The sequence below is a fragment of the Physeter macrocephalus genome, chromosome 2 (genome assembly GCF_002837175.3).
Source record: "Physeter macrocephalus isolate SW-GA chromosome 2, ASM283717v5, whole genome shotgun sequence".
Taxonomy (NCBI): Eukaryota; Metazoa; Chordata; class Mammalia; order Artiodactyla; family Physeteridae; genus Physeter; species Physeter macrocephalus.
Window position 1 is genome coordinate 79,316,741 of NC_041215.1, and position 19,525 is coordinate 79,336,265.

The window sequence follows — 19,525 nt, forward strand, 5'->3', positions numbered from 1 at the left end:
TGGATTAGAAGAAGCAATATTGTGAAAATGACTATACTAACCAAAGCAATCTACAGGTTCAAGGCCATCCCTATCAAATTTCCAATGGCATTTTTCACAGAACTAGAACAAGAAATTTTACAATTTGTATGGAAACACAAAAGACTCCAAATAGCCAAAACAATCTTGAGAAAGAAAGACGGAGCTGGAGGAATCAGGCTCCCTAACTTCAGACTATACTACATAGCTATAGTAATCAAAACAGTGTGGTACTGGCACAAAAACAGAACTATAGATCAATGGAACAGGATAGAAAGTCCAGAGATAAGCCCATGCACCTATGGTCACCTTATCTTTAACAAAGAGGCAAGAATATACAATGGAGAAAAGACAGCCTCTTCAATAAGTGGTGCTGGGAAAAATGGACAGATATGTGTAAAAGAATGAAATCAGAACACTCCTTAACATGATACACAACAATAAACTCAAAATGTATTAAAGACCTAAATGTAAGTCCAGACACTATAAAACTCTTAGAGGACGACATAGGCATCACTCTATGACATAAATCATGGCAAGATCCTTTTTCACCTACCTCCTAGAGTAAGGGAAATAAAAACAAAAATAAACAAATGGGACCTAATGAGACTTAAAAGCTTTTGCACAGCAAAGGAAACCATGAACAAGATGAAAAGACAACACTTTTGTTGGGAGAACAAAATGGAGAAATGGAGAATGGGAGAAAAAATTTGCAAATTAAGCAACTGACAAAGGAGTAATCTCCAAAATATACAAGCCACACATGCAGCTCAATATCACAAATACAAACAACTGAACACCAAAATGGGTGGAAGACCTAAATAGAAATTTCTCCAAAGAAGACATACAGATGGCCAACAAATACATGAAAAGATGCTCAACATCACTAATCATTAGAGAAATGTAAATCAAAACCACAATGTGTCACCTCACACCGATCAGAATGGCCATCATCAAAAAATCTAGAAATAATAAATCCTGGAGAGGGTGTGGTGAAAAGGGAACCCTCTTGTACTGTTGGTGGGAAGGTAAATTGATACAGCCACTATGGAGAACAGTATGGAGGTTCCTTAAAAACTAAAAATAGAACTACCATATGACCCAGCAATCCCACTACTGGGCATATACCCTGAGAAAACCATAATTCAGAAAGATACATGTACCACAATACTCACTCTACCACTACTTACAATAGCCAGGACATGGAAGCAACCTAAATGCCCATCAAGAGATGAATGGATAAAGAAGATGTGGCACATATATACAACGGAGTATTACTGAGCATAAAATGGAACGAAATTGAGTTATTTGTCGTGAGGTGGATGGACCTAGAATCTGTCATACAGAGTGAAGTAAGTCAGAAAGAGAAAAACAAATACCATATGCTAACACATATATATGGAATTTTTAAAAAGCGGTACTGACGAACCTAGTGGGGGGCAGGAATAACGATGCAGATGTAGAGAATGGACTTGAGGGCACAGGAAGGGAAGGGGAAGCTGGGAGGAAGTGAGAGAGTAGCAGTGACATACATACACTACCAAATGTAAAATGGATGGGTAGTGGGAAGCTGCTGCATAGCACAGGGAGATCAACTCAATGCTTTGTGACAACCTAGAGGGATAGGATAGGGAGGGTTGGAAGGAGGCTCAAGAGGGAGGGGATATGGGGATGTATGTATACATATAACTGATTCCCTTTGTTGTACAGCAGAAACACAACATTGTAAAGCATTTATACTCCAATAAAGATGTGAAAAAATTTATTTTTCTTAAATTTACCAAGGCTCGCCTTGTGGCCCAGCATGTGGTCAATCCTGGAGAATGTTCTGTGTGCACTTGAGAAGAAAGTATTCTGCTGCTTTTGGATGGAATGCTCTATAAATATCAATTAAGTCCATCTGGTCTAATGTGTCATTTAAGGCCTGTGTTTCCTTATTGATTTTCTGTCTGGATGATCTGTCCATTGATAAAAGTGGGGTGTTAAAGTCCCCCACTATATTGTTATAGGTGCTCCTATGTTGGGTGCATATATATTTACAATTGTTATATCTTCTTCTTGATCCCTTGATCATTATGTAATGTCCTTGTCTCTTATACCAGTCTTTACTTTAAAATCTGTTTTGTCTGATATGAGTATTGCTACTCCAGCTTTCGATTTCCATTTGCATGGAATAGCTTCTTCCATCCCCTCACTTTCGGTCTGTATGTGTCCCTGGGTCTGAGGTGGGGCTCTTGTACACAGTATATATTCGAGTATTGTTTTTGTATCCACTCTGCCAGTCTATGTCTTTTGGTTGGTGCATTTAATCCATCTACATTTAAGGTAATTATCGATACCTGTCTTCTTATTGTCATTTTCTTAACTGTTTTGGTTTTGGTTTTGTAGGTCTTTTTTCTTCCCTTTCTTGTTTGTTCTTTTCTCTTGTGATTTGATGACCATCTTTAGTGTTGTGTTTGGGTTGCTTTTTCTTTTGTGTGTTTCTTTTGTAGTTTTTGGGTTTGTTGTTCCCATGAGGTTTTGATATAACAGTCTGTGTACAAGGTTTTTTATTTTTTTGGTTTTGTTTGTTTGTTTGTTTAAGTTGCTAGTCTCTTTCCCGCCTAGAGGAGTTCCCTTAGCATTTGTTGCAAATCTGGCCTGGTGGTGGTGAATTCTCTCAGCTTTTGCTTGTCTCTAAAGCTTTTGATTTCTCCATCAAATCTGAATGAGAGCCTTTCTCAGTAGAGTATTCTTGGTTGTAGTTTCTTCCCTTTCATCAATTTAAATATATCGTGCCACTCCCTTCTGGCTTGCAGAGTTTCTGCTGAGAAATCAGCCGATAACCTTATGGGAGTTCCATTGTATGTTATTTGTCATTTTTCCCTTGTTGCTTTTAATATTTTTTGTCTTTAACTTTTGTTCATTTGATTACTATGTGTCTCAGCATGTTCTTCCTTGGGTTTATCCAGCCTGGGACTCTCTGTGCTTCTTTGACTTGGTTGACTGTTTCCTTTCCCATGTTAGGGAAGTTTTCAGCTATTATCTCTTCAAATATGGGATTTGATTTTATCATGATTGTGCCCCTCCTACCGTCTCATTGCAGCTTCTCCTTTGTCTTTGGGGTATCTTTTTTGTGGGTTCCAGTGTCTTCCTGTTGATGGTTGTTCAGCAGTTAGTTGTGATTTCAGTGCTCTTGCAAGAGGAGGTGAGCACATGTCCTTCTACTCCACCATCCTCCAAGTCAACCTGTTTTTAGAAAAGTAATTCACTCTTATAAAAAGTGCAAAAAATGTACCAATACACACAAAAGTTGTTACCAGTTTGCTATCACCTTTTATGTTGGGTGAGAAATAATAGAATATTTATTTATTAGGTTGGCTTAAGTTAAAAAATAAAAAGATTCAGTTCTTGGTGGGCTGGTTTCCATGTTGGAGAAATGGATATAAGCTGAATTAAAGGGAATGAGTTCTATTTAGTTGAAAGGAATAAACAAATAAGCAAAAGCCCTTCAATCAACCAGTGGCAATAAGTACTTCTTTCCAGTATACTGTTTTTCATTTAGCTTGGCTTTTTTTTTTTTTTTAAAGAAGTTTAAAACCATAGTGGAAGTCATGATGGTGTGGAATGCTGGCTGGGAAAGCATCTTGATATCTTTTCATTTTGCCTGAGTCTTATTCAAAATAGTAGTTTCAAATGGCATGGGAAGCTTGCTTAAATCAAATAGAAAATTAAAGCACATGAATTAAGCAGCTGGAAGAAAAAAGTACTATAAATATAATGTAAATGCATAAATGTAAAAGAAAAAGATACCCAGCCTCACAATAATTAAAGAAATGCAAACTAAACTGAAAGGAGATGCAATTTTTAAAAGCCTATCAGGTTGATAAAGACTAAAAAGTTGGATAATGCTCAGTAATTGAAAGTAAGGGGAATCAGGCAGATCACAGGCCAGGGGTTGGAATGTAAATTGGTACAACCATTTTAGACAGCAATTTGACAACACCTAGCAAAATGTTAAATGCATATAGCCTTTGGCATACCAATTCCATTCCTAGAAATTTATCCCAGATGTGAATGTATAAGTACAAGCTTAAGGAAATTCATTCTGGCCTTGTTAGAAATAATGGGAAAATAGGTACATTGCTAGAAATAGCAATGTACCCAATAGAGGGCAGGCTGAATAAACAAATAAATGATAACATATGGAATGCTTGCTTGTTTTGTTAGTACACTTCTAAGAGCTCTACGTGTGTGAAATCATGTGATCTCACAGGAACCCTGACAGTTGGTTCCCTTCTTATGATGGTACAGCCATATATGTTATGGACAAATAAGGTTAAAAAATGCCAAGCCATAAAGGATGAAGAATATTTGGAGTTTTAATAACACAGGTGAGCTTTTATAGCAATAATAATAATAAAACCATAGTGACTGCCTTAGGCAATAACAGAGGCTGTATATGGTTGATTTCCAATAATTTACAAAGGCTGGCTCAATTAAGAACTCAAATTCTGGCTTCCCTGGTGGCACAGTGGTTAAGAATCCACCTACCAATGCAGGGGACACGGGTTCAATCCCTGGGCCGTGAAGATCCCACATGCCGCGGAGCAACTAAGCCCATGTGCCACAACTACTGAGCCTGCACTCTAGAGCCCACAAGCCACAACTACTGAAGCCTGTGTGCCTAGAGCCCGTGCTCCACAACAAGAGAAGCCACCACAATGAGGAGCCCGCACACCGCAACAAAGAGTAGCCCCCACTCGCCACAACTAGAGAAAGCCCGCGTGCAGCAATGAAGACCCAATGCAGCCAAAATAAAAAAATTTTTTAAATAAAAGGAACTCAAATTCTGAACCAGAAAGCCCGAAAAACACTTTAAAGAAGAAAACTCTATTTTATACATATTAGTTAGCATATATATGTCAATCCCAATCTCCCAATTCATCCCACCCCTTCTTTCCCCCCTTGGTGTCCATACGTTTGTTCTCTATGTCTGTGTCTATTTCTGCCTTGCAAACAGGTTCATCTGTACCATTTTTCTAGATTCCATATATATGCATTAATAAACAATATTTGTTTATCTCTTTCTGACTTACTTCACTCTGTATGACAGTCTCTAGGTCCATCCACATCTCTACAAATGACCCAATTTTGTTCCTTTCTATGGCTGAGTAATATTCCATTGTATATATGTACCACATCTTCTTTATCCATTCATCTCTTGCTGTACAGTAGAAACTAACACAACACTGTAAAACAACTATACACCAATAAAAATAAAATAAAAAAATATATAGTGATTACACTGAGAAAAAAAAAAGAAGAAAACTCTAAAATGGCTATTTGGGAATACTGACATTCTTTCTTCTATAGATCAGTTAATGAAAAATCATTTTATTTATATTATTCCACTTGGCCAAAGTACACTAGAAAAATCAGAAGAATTAAAACACTTTACTTTTTATAATACTCTTGGATCTTTAACTATATTTAACAAGCTACTCAGGAACGATGGTTTAACAGCCAAGTAGAAGATGGGGAATTGTTTTTGTTCAGTCAGTATAAAGAATGTTAAAGATGCTCTGTGAAGCATAGTAAGTTCTGTGAAGTCAGGTGTATCTGAAGGCTTTTAGCTGCAAGTAACAGAATACTCAACTAAAAGTGGCTTAAACAATGAGAGCATTTAATTCTTGCACAAAACAAGAATCTGGAGGGATGCTGACCCACGATTAGCTAACAGTTAGGGATGCTTCTTTGCCCATCTCTTGGCTTTACTTTTCCACAACTCCAAACACAGTTCTTTACTAAATCGATTTTCAAATAACAAAGGAATGATACACAGAGGGCCCTGGAATTCACCCCAAGTCCCTGGTAGCAGGAAAGAAAAGAGAGTGACAATGTCTTCTTGCCTCCCTCTTTTCATCAGGGAGGAATTTCCCCCCAAAAGCTCTGCCAAACCCCTCCCCAGACTTCTTCACATTTCACAGGCCAGAACTGGATCACCTGCCTATCCCTAACCCTGGTAGAAGAGAAAAGAGATTACATGGTGAATTTAGACCAATAATAATGCACTTCCTGGAGATAGGCACACTTACTCTCTGTTGAACAAAATTAAGATTTTGTTGCAACACACCACTGTAAATCAATTATACTCCAATAAAGATATTTTTAAAGAAAGATTTTGTTGCAAGGAAAAGGGGGTGTGCTGGGTATGAGAAATGGTTACGGGTAAATAATCAACAGTGTTTGTGATATTTGAAGGCATTAGCAGGTAAAAGGTGGGACTTTGGTCCCAATGCCTGAGCTGGTCATCACTATTCAAGGCATGCATAAGAAAGGAAACAGATCTTTCCTTTGTTACACTGTTTAAACTGAGTAAAGATGTTAGTCAAACCAGGCATCAGATGTACCTTTGGATGAGTTAAACCACAAGACAGGCTCCTTCCTCGGAAATAAAACTTGGCCAAATCTAATACAGTTGTTCATTACATCTATTTTCAAGTAAAAACAGGAATGATGTCCTGAGGTCCCTGGAATTCACCCCCAAATGATACAAATACAATAAGCCAAATGGCTGAAGTCACTTACACACAAAATTGGACCAAAGCAAGTATGCTTGCTCTCATGCTGTGATCAGAAGAGCAGCAAACTGGAGGCTTTGTTCAAAGTAACAAGAGCAGTGGATTCTAAAGATGAGGGTCTCCAAGAGGGGGCTGAAAGATATTAGTAAACAGGGTTAGTTAATCCACTCAGGCAAGAGTCACAAAAGTCCAAGGGGTGCTCTCTGGTCTGCACTGTCATGAGATTTCCAAGGACTGAAATGAAAGACTATGAACTGTACACTCCCCACACCCTCATTTATATCACTGTAGCAGCAGCTGCGACTGCTATTCTCTACTGAGACAAACTTTTTTGAAGAGGGTAGTAGTTACTCTAAACAGAAACTGCTCAGATTGGGCAGGCCTCACAAGAGAAAGAAGTGAGGAATTTTACCACCAAAATAGAAAGATAAAATGCAGAGCCTCATGAGAGATTACCTTAAATGCTGGTATTTTCTATTTCCTGGAACAAGGTAAAGAGCAGGCTCACAAGGAGTGAGAAGGTACCCATTCCCCCAGGACTGACACTCAGCTGGTACACTGTCCCCGCTGATACTGGAATCCTTCTAAAGTTGACTCAAACCCCAAGTGTTTCTCTGCTTCATGATCCAATAAATAAAAGGTTAATAAATGGAGGCTTCCAGGATTCTGTGCTAGCCCATGGAAACTTGGTTTAAAAAAAAAAAACAAAAGCAAAAAGGCAAGTTGAAGAGAGCTGTGGAAAAGCTTCTACTAACCCTTCAAACCTACGCTCTTCACATACCCTCTGCTATGGCTTTGATTCAAACATCACTGGGAAAACAAGCTACATCTCTACTCATGTTCTCACTGTCTTCTCTTCTATGCCAGTGGAAGAAGCATTCCTGCATCTACCAAAGGCCAGTCCTTCCACCTGGGTTCCAGATGGAACCCTCCCACCCCATAGCTTCTCAAAACTACATTTCTTCTGTCCTCTCCGTTCTCTCTTACCTCATTAGCCTCAAACTCTCCTCTCCAGGAGCATACCTATCAACACCCAGACATGCTCTAGCATTTTCCATCACACAAAAACAAAACGAAAAAACTACCAACAACCAACCAACCAAAAAACCCTTTTTGCCTGATCATCTCCCTCCAGCCTCTACACCGTTTCTCTTGTCTCTTTTGTGGAAAGACTTCTCAAAAGAGTAATTCAAACTTGCTTTCAAATGAAACAACTTGTCAACCAGCATTTTTTTCAACTGCTCAGCAGCATTTGCTTTCTTTTGGAACTCTGCCTTCTCCTGGCTGCTCTGACCATACCCCCTTGGTTTTTTTCCTACCTCATTAGTCGCTTCTTCGAGTCTGTTTTGCTGATCTCTACTCCTTTCCTTGAGCTCTGACCAGACTCATTCTTGGTCCTTTCCTCTTCTCTTTCTATACACTCTCTGTAATCTGGGTGATCTACTCTAGTCCCCAGGTTTTAAATGCCATACATATAGTGATGACTCTAAATTTATGTATCTGCTGCTTCAAACTTTCTTCTGAGCTTCAGATACTTGTAGCTAGTGGCCAACTTCATATCTACCCATCTTGAACCTACCTTTAAACCATTTTTTTTAAAGTTGAAATGTATTTTTATTGCAGATATTTTCATATACAGTGTTAGTGAAATTGATTTTCCTCCCCTCTCACGATGAATCCACACTCTTATCTCATAAAAACATTCAAGTTACACCCTAGACGTTTTCATGTTACTCTCTTTTTTAGTACCTGGGGGTTTGCTTTGGCTAGGTTTTCTATTTTAACCCACACTTCTTCTCGTTCTTTCATTTTTAGCTTCTTTCAGTTTCTCTGCTTTAAACTGCTGGGTGCAGTCATCAAATAGTTTTTGGTTCATCTCCATGAAGAGTTTCAGCGCATTGTATATCAAGCCATGTATTGTCTTGTTCCAGTGGGTCTTTGAGTTGCGGTACAAGGATGGAAACATGATGGGCAGAATCTTTGCTGCGTTGTCACTGATGAGACTCATGATGTACTCGTTATTCCAGTAATACAGCGCTCGCTCTGCCACCTGGAAGTGGGGACTGGAGACACACTTGGCTAACTGCCGGAAGAGAGGCTCCATGATCTTCACAAACTCTGATGGTTCAATTACGTCTAGAATCTCTTCTAGTTCATTTAGGAACATGACTTCTTTTGGGCTGTGAGTCTTTGGCCAGTACTTGAGAAGTGCCATCACCACCGGTTCAGTGAGGGTGCTGTCCTTTTCTAAAAACTGCACTACACAGTATGCCAGCTGAGGATGGTAGACGCTCAGAGACTTCACTTTGTGCAAAGGTAATAACACCTTCAATAAGAAAATCTTGTGCTCTTCTTTTAGTGGTAAGGCAAATCCATTAATTATACTTCCCAGTATTTCCAGTAATTCTGCTATGCCACTGTGATGCTCTGTTTCATAAATAAATCTATAAAATATATTATTTATCTGTTTTCTGATGTAAGCTCTTAAGCCTAAGAATTTTCCATAGATTCGGTGAAGGGTAGTTTTAAGAAAATCTCTCTCGTGAGGATCTTCACTGTCAAAGAGCTCTAAAAGCTGCAATACAAACTTCTGATCAATATATTTCTTTGCTATATTAGGTTGGAAAATCTGGAGACTCTAAAAATCTTAAGAAAAACTCATAAACAAGCTGCAGGTGAGGCCAGGCTGCTTCTAACGTTGGCTCATCTTCCTCTGGGTCAAAATCTGCTCCCGTAGGGTTGGAGGAAGGTGGTAATGTTCGAAACATGTTAACTGCAAACATATGGACTACTTCTGGGTAAAAAGGCTCTGTGATCACATTCCGATTATGGGTGATATATTCTACCATTTCACTTAAGGCAGCTCGTTTTACTTCCTTCCACTTTAGGTCACTTAGTGGATCGGAAACAAAGTCAAAGAGGACACAACACTGACGTAACTTCTGGATAAAAAGCTTCTCTTGATCAGCAGGAGGAACATCTCAAATATGGAGAAGGGCCACGGGCTGGAAAGGCCCATTGGAGTTGGCCGCATCCACCACCATCCTGCTGCCCGCTTTATTACATGTCAACATCTAGACTTCAGCGGGAAAGGCAATGTACTCCTTAAGGCAAGAAACCAGCCTCCATTTTAGTTTAAAAAAAAAAGACAAACTCTAAACCATTTTTTAATTGGGCTGTTTTTCTTATTGTTGAGTTTTAAGAGTTCTTTTTATGTTTTGGGTAACAGTTCTTTATCAGATATGTCTTCTGCAAATATTTTCTCCCAGTCTGTGGCTTGTCTTCTCATTCTCTTGACAGTGTCTTTTACAGAGCATAAGTTTTAAATTTTAATGCAGTTCAGCTTATCGATTCTTTCTTTTATGGATTATCTTTGGTGTTGTATCTAAAAAGTCATCACCATATCCAAGGTGATCTAGATTTTCTCCTATGTTATCTTCTAGTATTTTTATAGTTTTGCATTTTACATTTAGGTCTGTGATCCATTTTGAATTATTTTTTGTGAAGGGTATAATTCTGTGTAGGGATCCATTTTTTGTTATGTGGCCGTCAATGGTTCCAGCATCATTTATTGAAAATCTTTGCTCCATTGTATTGCCTTGGCTCCTTTGTCAATGGTCATTTGACTATATTTATTCTGTGCTCTCCATTCTGTTTCATTCATCTATTTGTCTATTTGTTCACCAATATCACACTGTTTTGATCATGGTAGCTTTATAGTAAGTCTTCAAGTTGGACAGTGTCGCCTACATTCAAAACAGATTCTTGATCCCCATGCCCCCCACACATCCTGTACCTGCTCCTCCCCCAGGTCTTTCCCATCTCAGGAAGTGGCACCATCATGCATCTACCTGCTCAGGCTAAAAACCTAGGAGTCATTTTTGATTCTTCCCTCCCCACCTCTCATCCATTGCATCAGTATGTCTTGTGAACTCTTCCTCCAGTAAGCAGGTCGAATCAAGTTACGTCTCTCCATTTCTTCGTAGTTCAAGTCTAGAGTCAACCTCATTGGTACCTCTTATAACTGATCTCTCCCGTGTCTCCTCTATAGTCGTTGAGCCCCCTCACCCTCTTTTCTTCAAAAAAAAAAAAAAAAAAAGCAGGAATGAAGATTTATCATATACTTTTTATATTCAGCCTTAAATGAAAACACAACCGGTCTGAGCAAAGTGGGTTTTTATGTGCTCTGTTGAAATCAGTTGGGGATGAGAGTTTTGGCTAAATTCCTTAGGAGGAAGGGTAAAGCCCTAGACCTGCGCTATCCACTACAGTAGCCACTAAGGCACATGTGGCTGCTGAACACTGGAAATGCGGCAGGTTTAAGTTGAAGTGTTGTAGGTATAAAATACACTTCAAATTTTGAAAACAGCATGAAAGAAAAAATTGAAACCATCTTATTAATAATTTTTAGGTTGATTTTTTAAAAATATTTTTTAAACTTATTTTCCTTATTTTTTTGGCTGCGTTGGGTCTTAGTTGTGGCACACAGGATCCTCACTGAGGCATGTGGGATCTTTCATTGCGGTGCGTGGGCTCCTTGTTGTAGTGTGCGGGCTTCTCTAGTTGCGGCACGCAGGCTTCTCTCCAGTTGTGGTGTGCGGGCCAGAGCACGCAGGCTCATTAGTTGCAGCACACAGGCTTAGTTGCCCTGTGGCATGTGGGATCTTAGTTCCCTGACCAGGGATTGAACCCACGTCCTCTGCATTGGAAGGCGGATTCTTAACCACTGGATCACCAGGGAAGTCCCCTCATTGTAGTTTTGGTTTGCTTTTCTCTATTAGTGATGTGGAGCATCTTTTCATGTGTTTGTTAGCCATCCGTATGTCTTCTTTGTAGAAATGTCTATTTAGGTCTCCTGCCCATTTTTTGATTGGGTTGTTTGTTTCTTTGATATTGAGCTGCATGAGCTGTTTGTATATTTTGGAGATTAGTCCTTTGTCAGTTGCTTCATTTGCAAATATTTTCTCCCATTTTGAGGGTTGTCTTTTTGTCTTGCTTATGGTTTCCTTTGCTTTACAAAAGCTTTTAAGTTTAATTAGGTCCTATTTGTTTATTTCTGTTTTTATCTTCATTACTCTAGGAGGTGGGTCAAAGAAGATCTTGCTGTGATTTATGTCAAAGAGTGTTCTGCCTATGTTTTCCTCAAGAGTTTTATAGTGTCTGGCCTTGCATTCAGATCTTTAATCCATTTTGAGTTTACTTTTGTGTACGGTGTTAGGGAGGGTTCTAATTTCATTCTTTTACATGTAGCTGTCCCAGGTGATTTTTAAAAATATGAATCAGATTGCATGTCTCTCTTGTTTAAAACTCTTTAATGATTATCTATTTAAGTCAGAATAAGATGCCAGAACTTTCTCATGCATGCAAGGTCCTGCATAACCAAGAACCTTTTACTTATTACACTTAGCCACTCCAGCCTCCTGTTCCTCCAAAACACCAGGTCCTTTCCTGCCTCACAACCTCTGCATTTGCTGTTCCTTCTGCCTGGGAATCTTGTACTCTACTTGTTTTGATGGCTGCATACTTTTCATTCTTCAAGTCTTGGCTTAAAGGAATACATGAAAGTTCTCAGATATGATGTAATTCTAGATGCATTTTTACATTGCCTTCAAATCTTTGATTCAGTTATTTAAGTGAAAACATTACATAATGATTATAATCCCATTTATGTAAAAACATATGTAGATGTATAATATATGTAAGTACAACAATAACTATTTGGAAGGATACACACCAGTTAACTGAGGGTACCTCTGTGACCATACTATGCATATTGTTCTGCAACTTACTTTTTCACAAAGCAAAATGAATAAGAAATCTTTCTATGCTGCTCATATAGACGTACTTTATTCTTTTTAATGGCCAAAGGTAGTCTTTTCTATGGATGTATTATAGTTCATTTCACCATTTTCCTATATTGATGAATATTTAAATTGTTCCAATTGTTTTTGCTATTACAATTGAATCTTATTACAGCTGATATGGATTTCAATTCTTTTGACCACAGAAAATAATTTACCTTCTCATCTATGGGAATGTCTTTTATCATAGTTTCTGAAATAATACCTCCTGTTCAATTGTGAAATGTGTCCATCTTAAGCATTAACAAACTTTTTTTGTCTGTGGTTTATATACTGATATTATCACTAGCCAACATCTTTAAAAATTTTCAGTATATAAGCACTTTATGAACACTCAATATTGCACTTTGGGCATAAGTGCCGTACCAACCAATTATTTAATTGAGGGATGCATTTCTTTTCTTTTTAAAATTGAGGTATAACATATACAGTAAAGCACTCAAGCCTTGACTGTACAGCTGAATGAAAATTTACATATATGTACATCTGAGTAACTGTTCCCCAGATAAAAGCATAGAGCATGTCCTCCACCTTAGCAAGTAGAGAGGGACAGCACATTTTCACTGAATAGATACTTTTTTTTTTTGCTGTGCGGCGCATGCAGGATCTTAGTTCTCTGACCAGGGATTGAACCCCGGCCCCATGCAGTGGAAGCGCTGAGTCTTAACCACTGGACCGCCAGGGAAGTCCCAAGTAGAACACTTTTTAAACTGACTTTTTTTCTTTAAATTTCCACATTCTTCACTTCTTTAGGATAAATACTCCTTTACGATTCTCATGGTAACAATAATTTGAAGGAGAAGAGGGTAAGGTGAAGAAATAGAGGCTTCACAAGGGTCTGTTGGGTATTCTCTCATCTCTACTCATCCCTAATCATTTATTTCTAGAAACCACTCATGGATATCCTAGGCTGGATTAATGGGAAAATCATGGATTGCTGAAACCTTTTGCGTTTATGATTCAGGCTGGCAGGATTTTCATTCTACCCTCCCAAACTTGTTTCTATTCATTAAGGCCAAAATGGGTCATTCAATGCAAATAATGCTCTACTGTAATGGTTTAAAAATTATGAACAATCATCTTTTTTTTTTTTTTTTGGACAGAGAAAATAATGAGCTGTGTAATTGGTTAAGGGATTTAATTTCCTTGTGCCTTTACCAAAAAAAGGAATAATGAGAGAGAAATAGGCTGTGGTCAGATCATCAATGGCCTCAATTGCCAAGTTGAGATGCTTGGATTTCCTTACCCTTTGTTTTCCCTTGGCTGTCCAAAACCCCCTACAGTATTTCAGTTACACTGTGTTGAATAGGATTTTGTGGCTACTCTGAAAATGTAATAACCATTTTCCATGTGAAAATTAATTTCAACTTCCAAACAACAACTTTATAAATTAATCTTTGCAATAGTTTATTATTTTATGACATCTTTATGGTTAATCTTAATCTTTCTGCTCCTTACTTTTTTTTTTCAATATTTATTTATTTATTTGGCTGCACTGGGTCTTAGTTGTAGCATGTGGGATCTTCGTTGCAGCACGCAGGATCTAGTTCCCTGACCAGGGATCGAACCCGGGTCCCCTGCATTGGGAGCACGGAGTCTTAACCACTGGACCACAAGGGAGGTCCCCTCAGTTACTTCTTATTTATAGGATAGGTAAGTTAAGCAAGAAATGACATTTTCAGTCTCAGAATTCAATGATTTATATGAGGTCCTGGCATGTTATTAGCAAAATGTCAACATTTATCACTCAGTTCAACTATTTCCTCTTTCGGAATATTCTTTAGCAACATTAAAACATCAATATTTCTTCTACAGCACAGGTATTTAAATAACCCCAGAAAAACATGCTCTATAGTTTTCTTGAGTGTGGTACATAAGGATTGAGCCTATTAGGAGCGCTTACTTTTGAGTGATGTTAAAGGGAACAATATGGAATTTACATTTATTGTGTGGCTATTGTATATCGGGAACGCTCTTTAGTCCTTTCATACTAGGCCATTTAGTCTATGATCTTCATTATATATGTGAAGAATGTAAGACAGGAGGAGTAATTTGCGGAAGCAGTGGAAGTGGTACCTGATCCAGATTGGATTAGCTCTTTCCACCCAATAAAAGTTGTGCTCATAACACAGAACAGAAGGTATAAACTCCAAAGAAGGTATAATGGAGACAAGAACAGAAAATGTCTATCTTTGCTAGGGTAAAAAGCTAGGCTGCTACAACAGAAATATGGTAGCTCAAATACAGTAGCTTAAAGAACCCTGCAGTTTCTCTTTCACATACCAGTCCCAAGGGAAGCGGTCAGGTTCCTGGGTGCTCTGCCCGCCAGAGTCCTTCAGAGATGCAGGTTTCTGTTATACTGTGGCTCCGCTGTCCCCTAAGGTGATGTCCTTGTTTGCATTATTAACAATGGGTTCCCTGGAAGGAAAGTAGCTCCTGAGGGGAGCACATATTCAAGGTTTTAAGGCCTTCATTCACTTTCCACTGACAAGAACTTAGTCATGGAACCTACGCCTAGGTGCACAGAGTCTGCAGCAGGACAGCCAGGTGTCCAGCTATACTCTATTTAAACTATGAAGAAAGAAGAATGCATTCTGGTAGAAAACTAGCATACTCTCGTATAATGTCATTTTCTCAGGGTAAAATCAACATAGGATGGATGAAACAATCTGCAAATAACCTTTTTCAAACACATAGTTTATAGTCATGATCTGGAGAGTAAAGTGTTTTATAAAACAATATTAAGAGAACTAGGAAAATGTGATTGAAACTTAATTAACTGAAGATGTGATCTACTCCTTATACTCTAAGGCAACCAAGATGGTTTATTTCACCAGAAAAAAAAAGCAATTTGCATGAAGACCAGGAGATTGCAAGAACTGAACATATCACTATTTATCCTCTCCCCCACTCCTGTGGCAAGAGACTGCTCTGACATTACTGGATGGACTCTGTGGGCCCTCAAATGCAAGCCACATACACAGGTCCCTTATGACAGGTCTTCCCTCCTTGGTTGAGTGCCAAAGCATGAAAGCAACTCTGCTATCCATATAAGAAAGCAGATACAGAAGTGCTCCCCTGGAATGGTATCAAAATAAGCCACTCTCTGGGCTGGGAAGCATAAGTCAAAGGAACAGCTGGATCTGAGCATTCCAACTCATGTGACTTGAGTTTTTTTCATGTTTCGTTAAGAACTCTGTTGTACACCCTAGAGCTTAGAGGTCTATGATGCTAAAAGAGTAAATCCCCCTATTATCTCCCATTTTTATGTGTCTTTAGAAGAAATACCATAATTATTTGTGCTCATCTTTTTACTGTGACCATACAGAGGCAGGACTAATAAAATGACCTAATGATCAAGTAGACAGAAGTATCCTCAATTGGGGACAACCACTAGAAGTCCTGGAAGTGATTTCCTAATGAACATTTACATTTCTCTCTTTTAATTTTACATTCACCAAGCAATTTACTGTTCTATAGTTTTGTCTTGTGAATGGATACAGATGCTAGAAGGAACCACTCCAAATATAAGTTAAAAGAATATAAATTAAAAGAATTGCTAACATTGGCTAAGTACTTACTAGTTACTAAGCAGTTTTAGCGTTTTATGGGCATATCTCACTTTATTGTGCTTTACAGATACTGTGATTTTTAGAAATTGAAGGTTTGCGGCAACCCTGTGTCGAGCAAGTCTATCGGTGCCATTTTTCCAACAGCGTTTGCTCACTTTGTGTGTCTGTGTCACATTTTGGTAATTCTTGCAATATATCAAACTTTTTCATTATTATATTTATTATGGTGATCTGTAATGAGTGATCTTTGACGTTACTACTGCAAAATATTACAACTTACTGAAGGCCCAGATGCTGGTTAGCATTTTTTAGCAATAAAGTATTTTTAAATTAAGGTATGTACATTGGTTTTTCAGACGTAATGCTATTGCACACTTAAAAGACTACAGTATAATGTAAACAACTTTTATATGCACTGGGAAATGAAAAATTTGTATGACTCGCTTTCTTGAGATATTAGCTTTATTGCAGTGGTCTGGAACCCGCAATATCTCTGAGGTATGCTTATACATATATAAATTCACTTAATCCTCACAACAACCCCATGAGGGTGGTCCATTATCCCCATTCTATAGCAGAAGAAACAGGCTCAGAGTAGTCAGGTAACTTACCTGAGGTCACACAACTAGGAAGTGGTGTCGTCAGGAGTCAAACCCTGGCCTCCTGAGTATGGGCCTTCACTACCATTTCTTATTTATATATCTGGAACATCTTTTACTGTAAATGAAAGAAATTGGCATTCTAGTTTATAAATTAAACTCATAGAATTTGGAAAATGTCACATACCGCATCAGCTGAGCTTAAAAAAATCAAGTCCCTACACATGTAAAGCCAAGGACCAGATCGGATAGGTGGTTTGAGAACTCTGTAAGTGCTACCCGGGGTGGGGTGGGGTGGGGTCGGGGGAGGTGATGGTGGTCAAGTGAGTCCCCTCTTTTTTATACCTCCTAATTGCATCATGGGGCTTTCCACTGAGATACTAATTTACAAGTGGCTCAGGATATTCACAGACCATGAAGGCAAACCAAGAACTGTCAGTTTTTATATGAGGCCCCAAATCAGTTCGGAGACAAAGAAAGTCACTCAAAAGTCAAGCCTAGCTCTTTTATTCTATCACAATAGTGTATTTTTACAAGCTTAAAATGAGATCAGTTTTCCGAGCTAATGTTCTGTGCTGTTAGAACCAACATTTCTGAAGTCTCTGGCAAAGTAAAAAAAGACCATTACGTGTAGACTAATCAGAAAAATATAAGGGGGCTTCCCTGGTGGCGCCGCGGTTGCGCGTCCGCCTGCCGATGCAGGGGAACGGGGTTCGCGCCCCGGTCTGGGAGGATCCCGCATGCCACGGAGCGGCTGGGCCCGTGAGCCATGGCCGCTGAGCCTGCGCGTCCGGAGCCTGTGCTCCGCAACGGGCGAGGCCACAGCAGAGGGAAGCCCGCATACCACAAAAAAAAAAAAAAAAAAAAAAAAAAAAAAAAAAAATATATATATATATATATATATATATATATATATGGGACAGGAAATGAAGAGATTTTCTGTCTCTGACTCTTTGAATCAGAGGGGACAGAGATGTTACAAAGGAGCTTTGAGAAAATAATACTAAGAGACAACTAGAGATAAACATCAATCTGGATTTTGATGCAGGAAAACTGATTAATCACGAGTTAGAAAATTTACTCTCCAAATGGGGCTGGCAGATTACAAGTGAACAGAAGCTTCACACAAATATGTTAACGATAAAAGCATTTGTGCTTTTTGGGGGGTTCTGACCTGAGCCATGCCCGAACTGAAGTTATGAAGGTAATATGATAAAACTAAACTAAAATGCTATCACTGACTTTTTTCAAATCAAATTTCTCTTAACTAATAATCTGATTAAGATGGATCTACAGCTAGGTGAAAAAATGTTCACTTATTATCCTAAAAATACATTAACTATCACTAATATTAAAGGAGGGAAAACATGAAGATATAGGCATATACCCAGTTATCTATATGCAAAAGTTCTTGGAATTCTCAACTTTTGGTGATATACAAATTTGTAGACATATATAGAATGTTACAGAACTTCTAACCAAATTAAACATCTTTAGCATTTAATTTCAGCCCCTAATGAAGGCAGTTACCTCAAAACTAATTCCTTTCTCTTATTAATGGTTCTGTTCTGCAATATACAATTATCACATTAGAAATTAGAGAAAGTAAAATTATACAATCTTAAAGGCTTTTTAATGAGATTCCAAACTTCTTTAAGAAGTCTATGCAATTTACTTTGGAAAGGACTCAAAAGCAAGAGATTGGCTTTTTTCTTATACTGCTGACACCCCTAACAAGCCACTAATCTCTACATTCCTCCAGTACAGAAATATAACAGGAATTTTCACTGCAAACTTGGTTAATTGCACCTGTACCTGAGTTTCATTTGTTTTACTTAGTTCTTAAAAAAAAAAAAACAACAACTTTTCACTTCATTTTATTCTTATTTTCCTGCTGAAGTTTACTAATTTTTATGTTAGCAAAAGAATATCACTATTTGATTCTCAAAAACAACATACTCACTAAAGAGCTTCTAAACTGTATTCATTACTCAATTGAATCCTCTTTAAACAACCTTTCCTCTGTATAGCAAATTGCCTTTAAAATCATTTCTTTTCTTGCTTTTTGTGCTACATTAAGTAACTTTCAATGTTAAGTTTATGCGTGTGTGTTTTAAAACTTCCATATCTTTAGTGTAACAAAGTAACACAGTAGAGAGGCAAGGGCTGGCCTAGGTGGGAGTCTGCACTCCACTGCAATGGTCTTCTGATCACAGAGGAGCACAAAAGGGCCATGCATGGGGACAAGGGCAGTCTTGCAGGAGTGTGAAATGGGAGAGAAAGGGAGGGCTCAGGGAGGAGGAAACTCTAAGACTGTCATCATAAAAGAAGAAGGCTAAGTGGCAAATGATCTCCAGATAACTATTTTATCATTATTTTCTTTCAGAACTTTCTGCTACAATTTTAGAAAGTGCTTAACTTATACATACTAAAATTTCAACTGCTCTTAACATATTTTAATAGCAAGTATTTTAAAAGTTTTGTAATTTTCAAGGTCTTTTTAGTAATGAACTTTTTACTCACTACTGAATTGAAACAAAAATATAACCCACCAGATATGAAAGGGTTAGTTTTCACAATAATTTCATAATTTCAAAGGAATGATTAAAAATGAACTTTCTATTCAGTATGGTCAGGACAACAGGAACAAAAAAAAATCCTTTAATTTTTGAAGCAGAATTTTTTTCCAGCATTATTTTCTTTTTGGTCACAGTCACCTATGTTATATCCTCTGTAATATCATTACCATCATCTTTTTATAAATGTCCATCTACAAATTAATTAACTTTCTTGAGACAAAACCCTGGTATACTATTCTTCTGATTCCTATGAAAGACCCACTTTTAAGATACAATTGCAGCTGCCCCACAAGCTAGTTACTGTGTCATACACACGCCTTAAAATTCTGTAAT

At 38.1% G+C, this 19,525-nt stretch overlaps 1 protein-coding gene and 1 long non-coding RNA gene across 2 annotated transcripts; both read right to left on the bottom strand.

The window, feature by feature from the left end:
- Positions 1-1,807: 1,807 nt before the first annotated feature.
- On the bottom strand, positions 1,808-16,773 carry LOC114484244 (uncharacterized). Its single transcript, XR_008618711.1, has 4 exons — positions 16,626-16,773; positions 14,726-14,878; positions 5,097-5,260; positions 1,808-3,246 (listed from the first exon to the last, which is right to left on the bottom strand). It is a non-coding gene; the product is annotated as an uncharacterized lncRNA (long non-coding RNA).
- Positions 8,263-9,726, bottom strand: LOC102983610 (serine/threonine-protein phosphatase 2A 56 kDa regulatory subunit gamma isoform-like). Its single transcript, XM_055088615.1, is given in 3 exon segments — positions 8,263-8,385; positions 8,387-9,207; positions 9,209-9,726. Coding segments are annotated over 3 exon segments (1,122 nt in total). The 5' UTR covers positions 9,431-9,726; the 3' UTR covers positions 8,263-8,306.
- Positions 16,774-19,525: the final 2,752 nt, after the last annotated feature.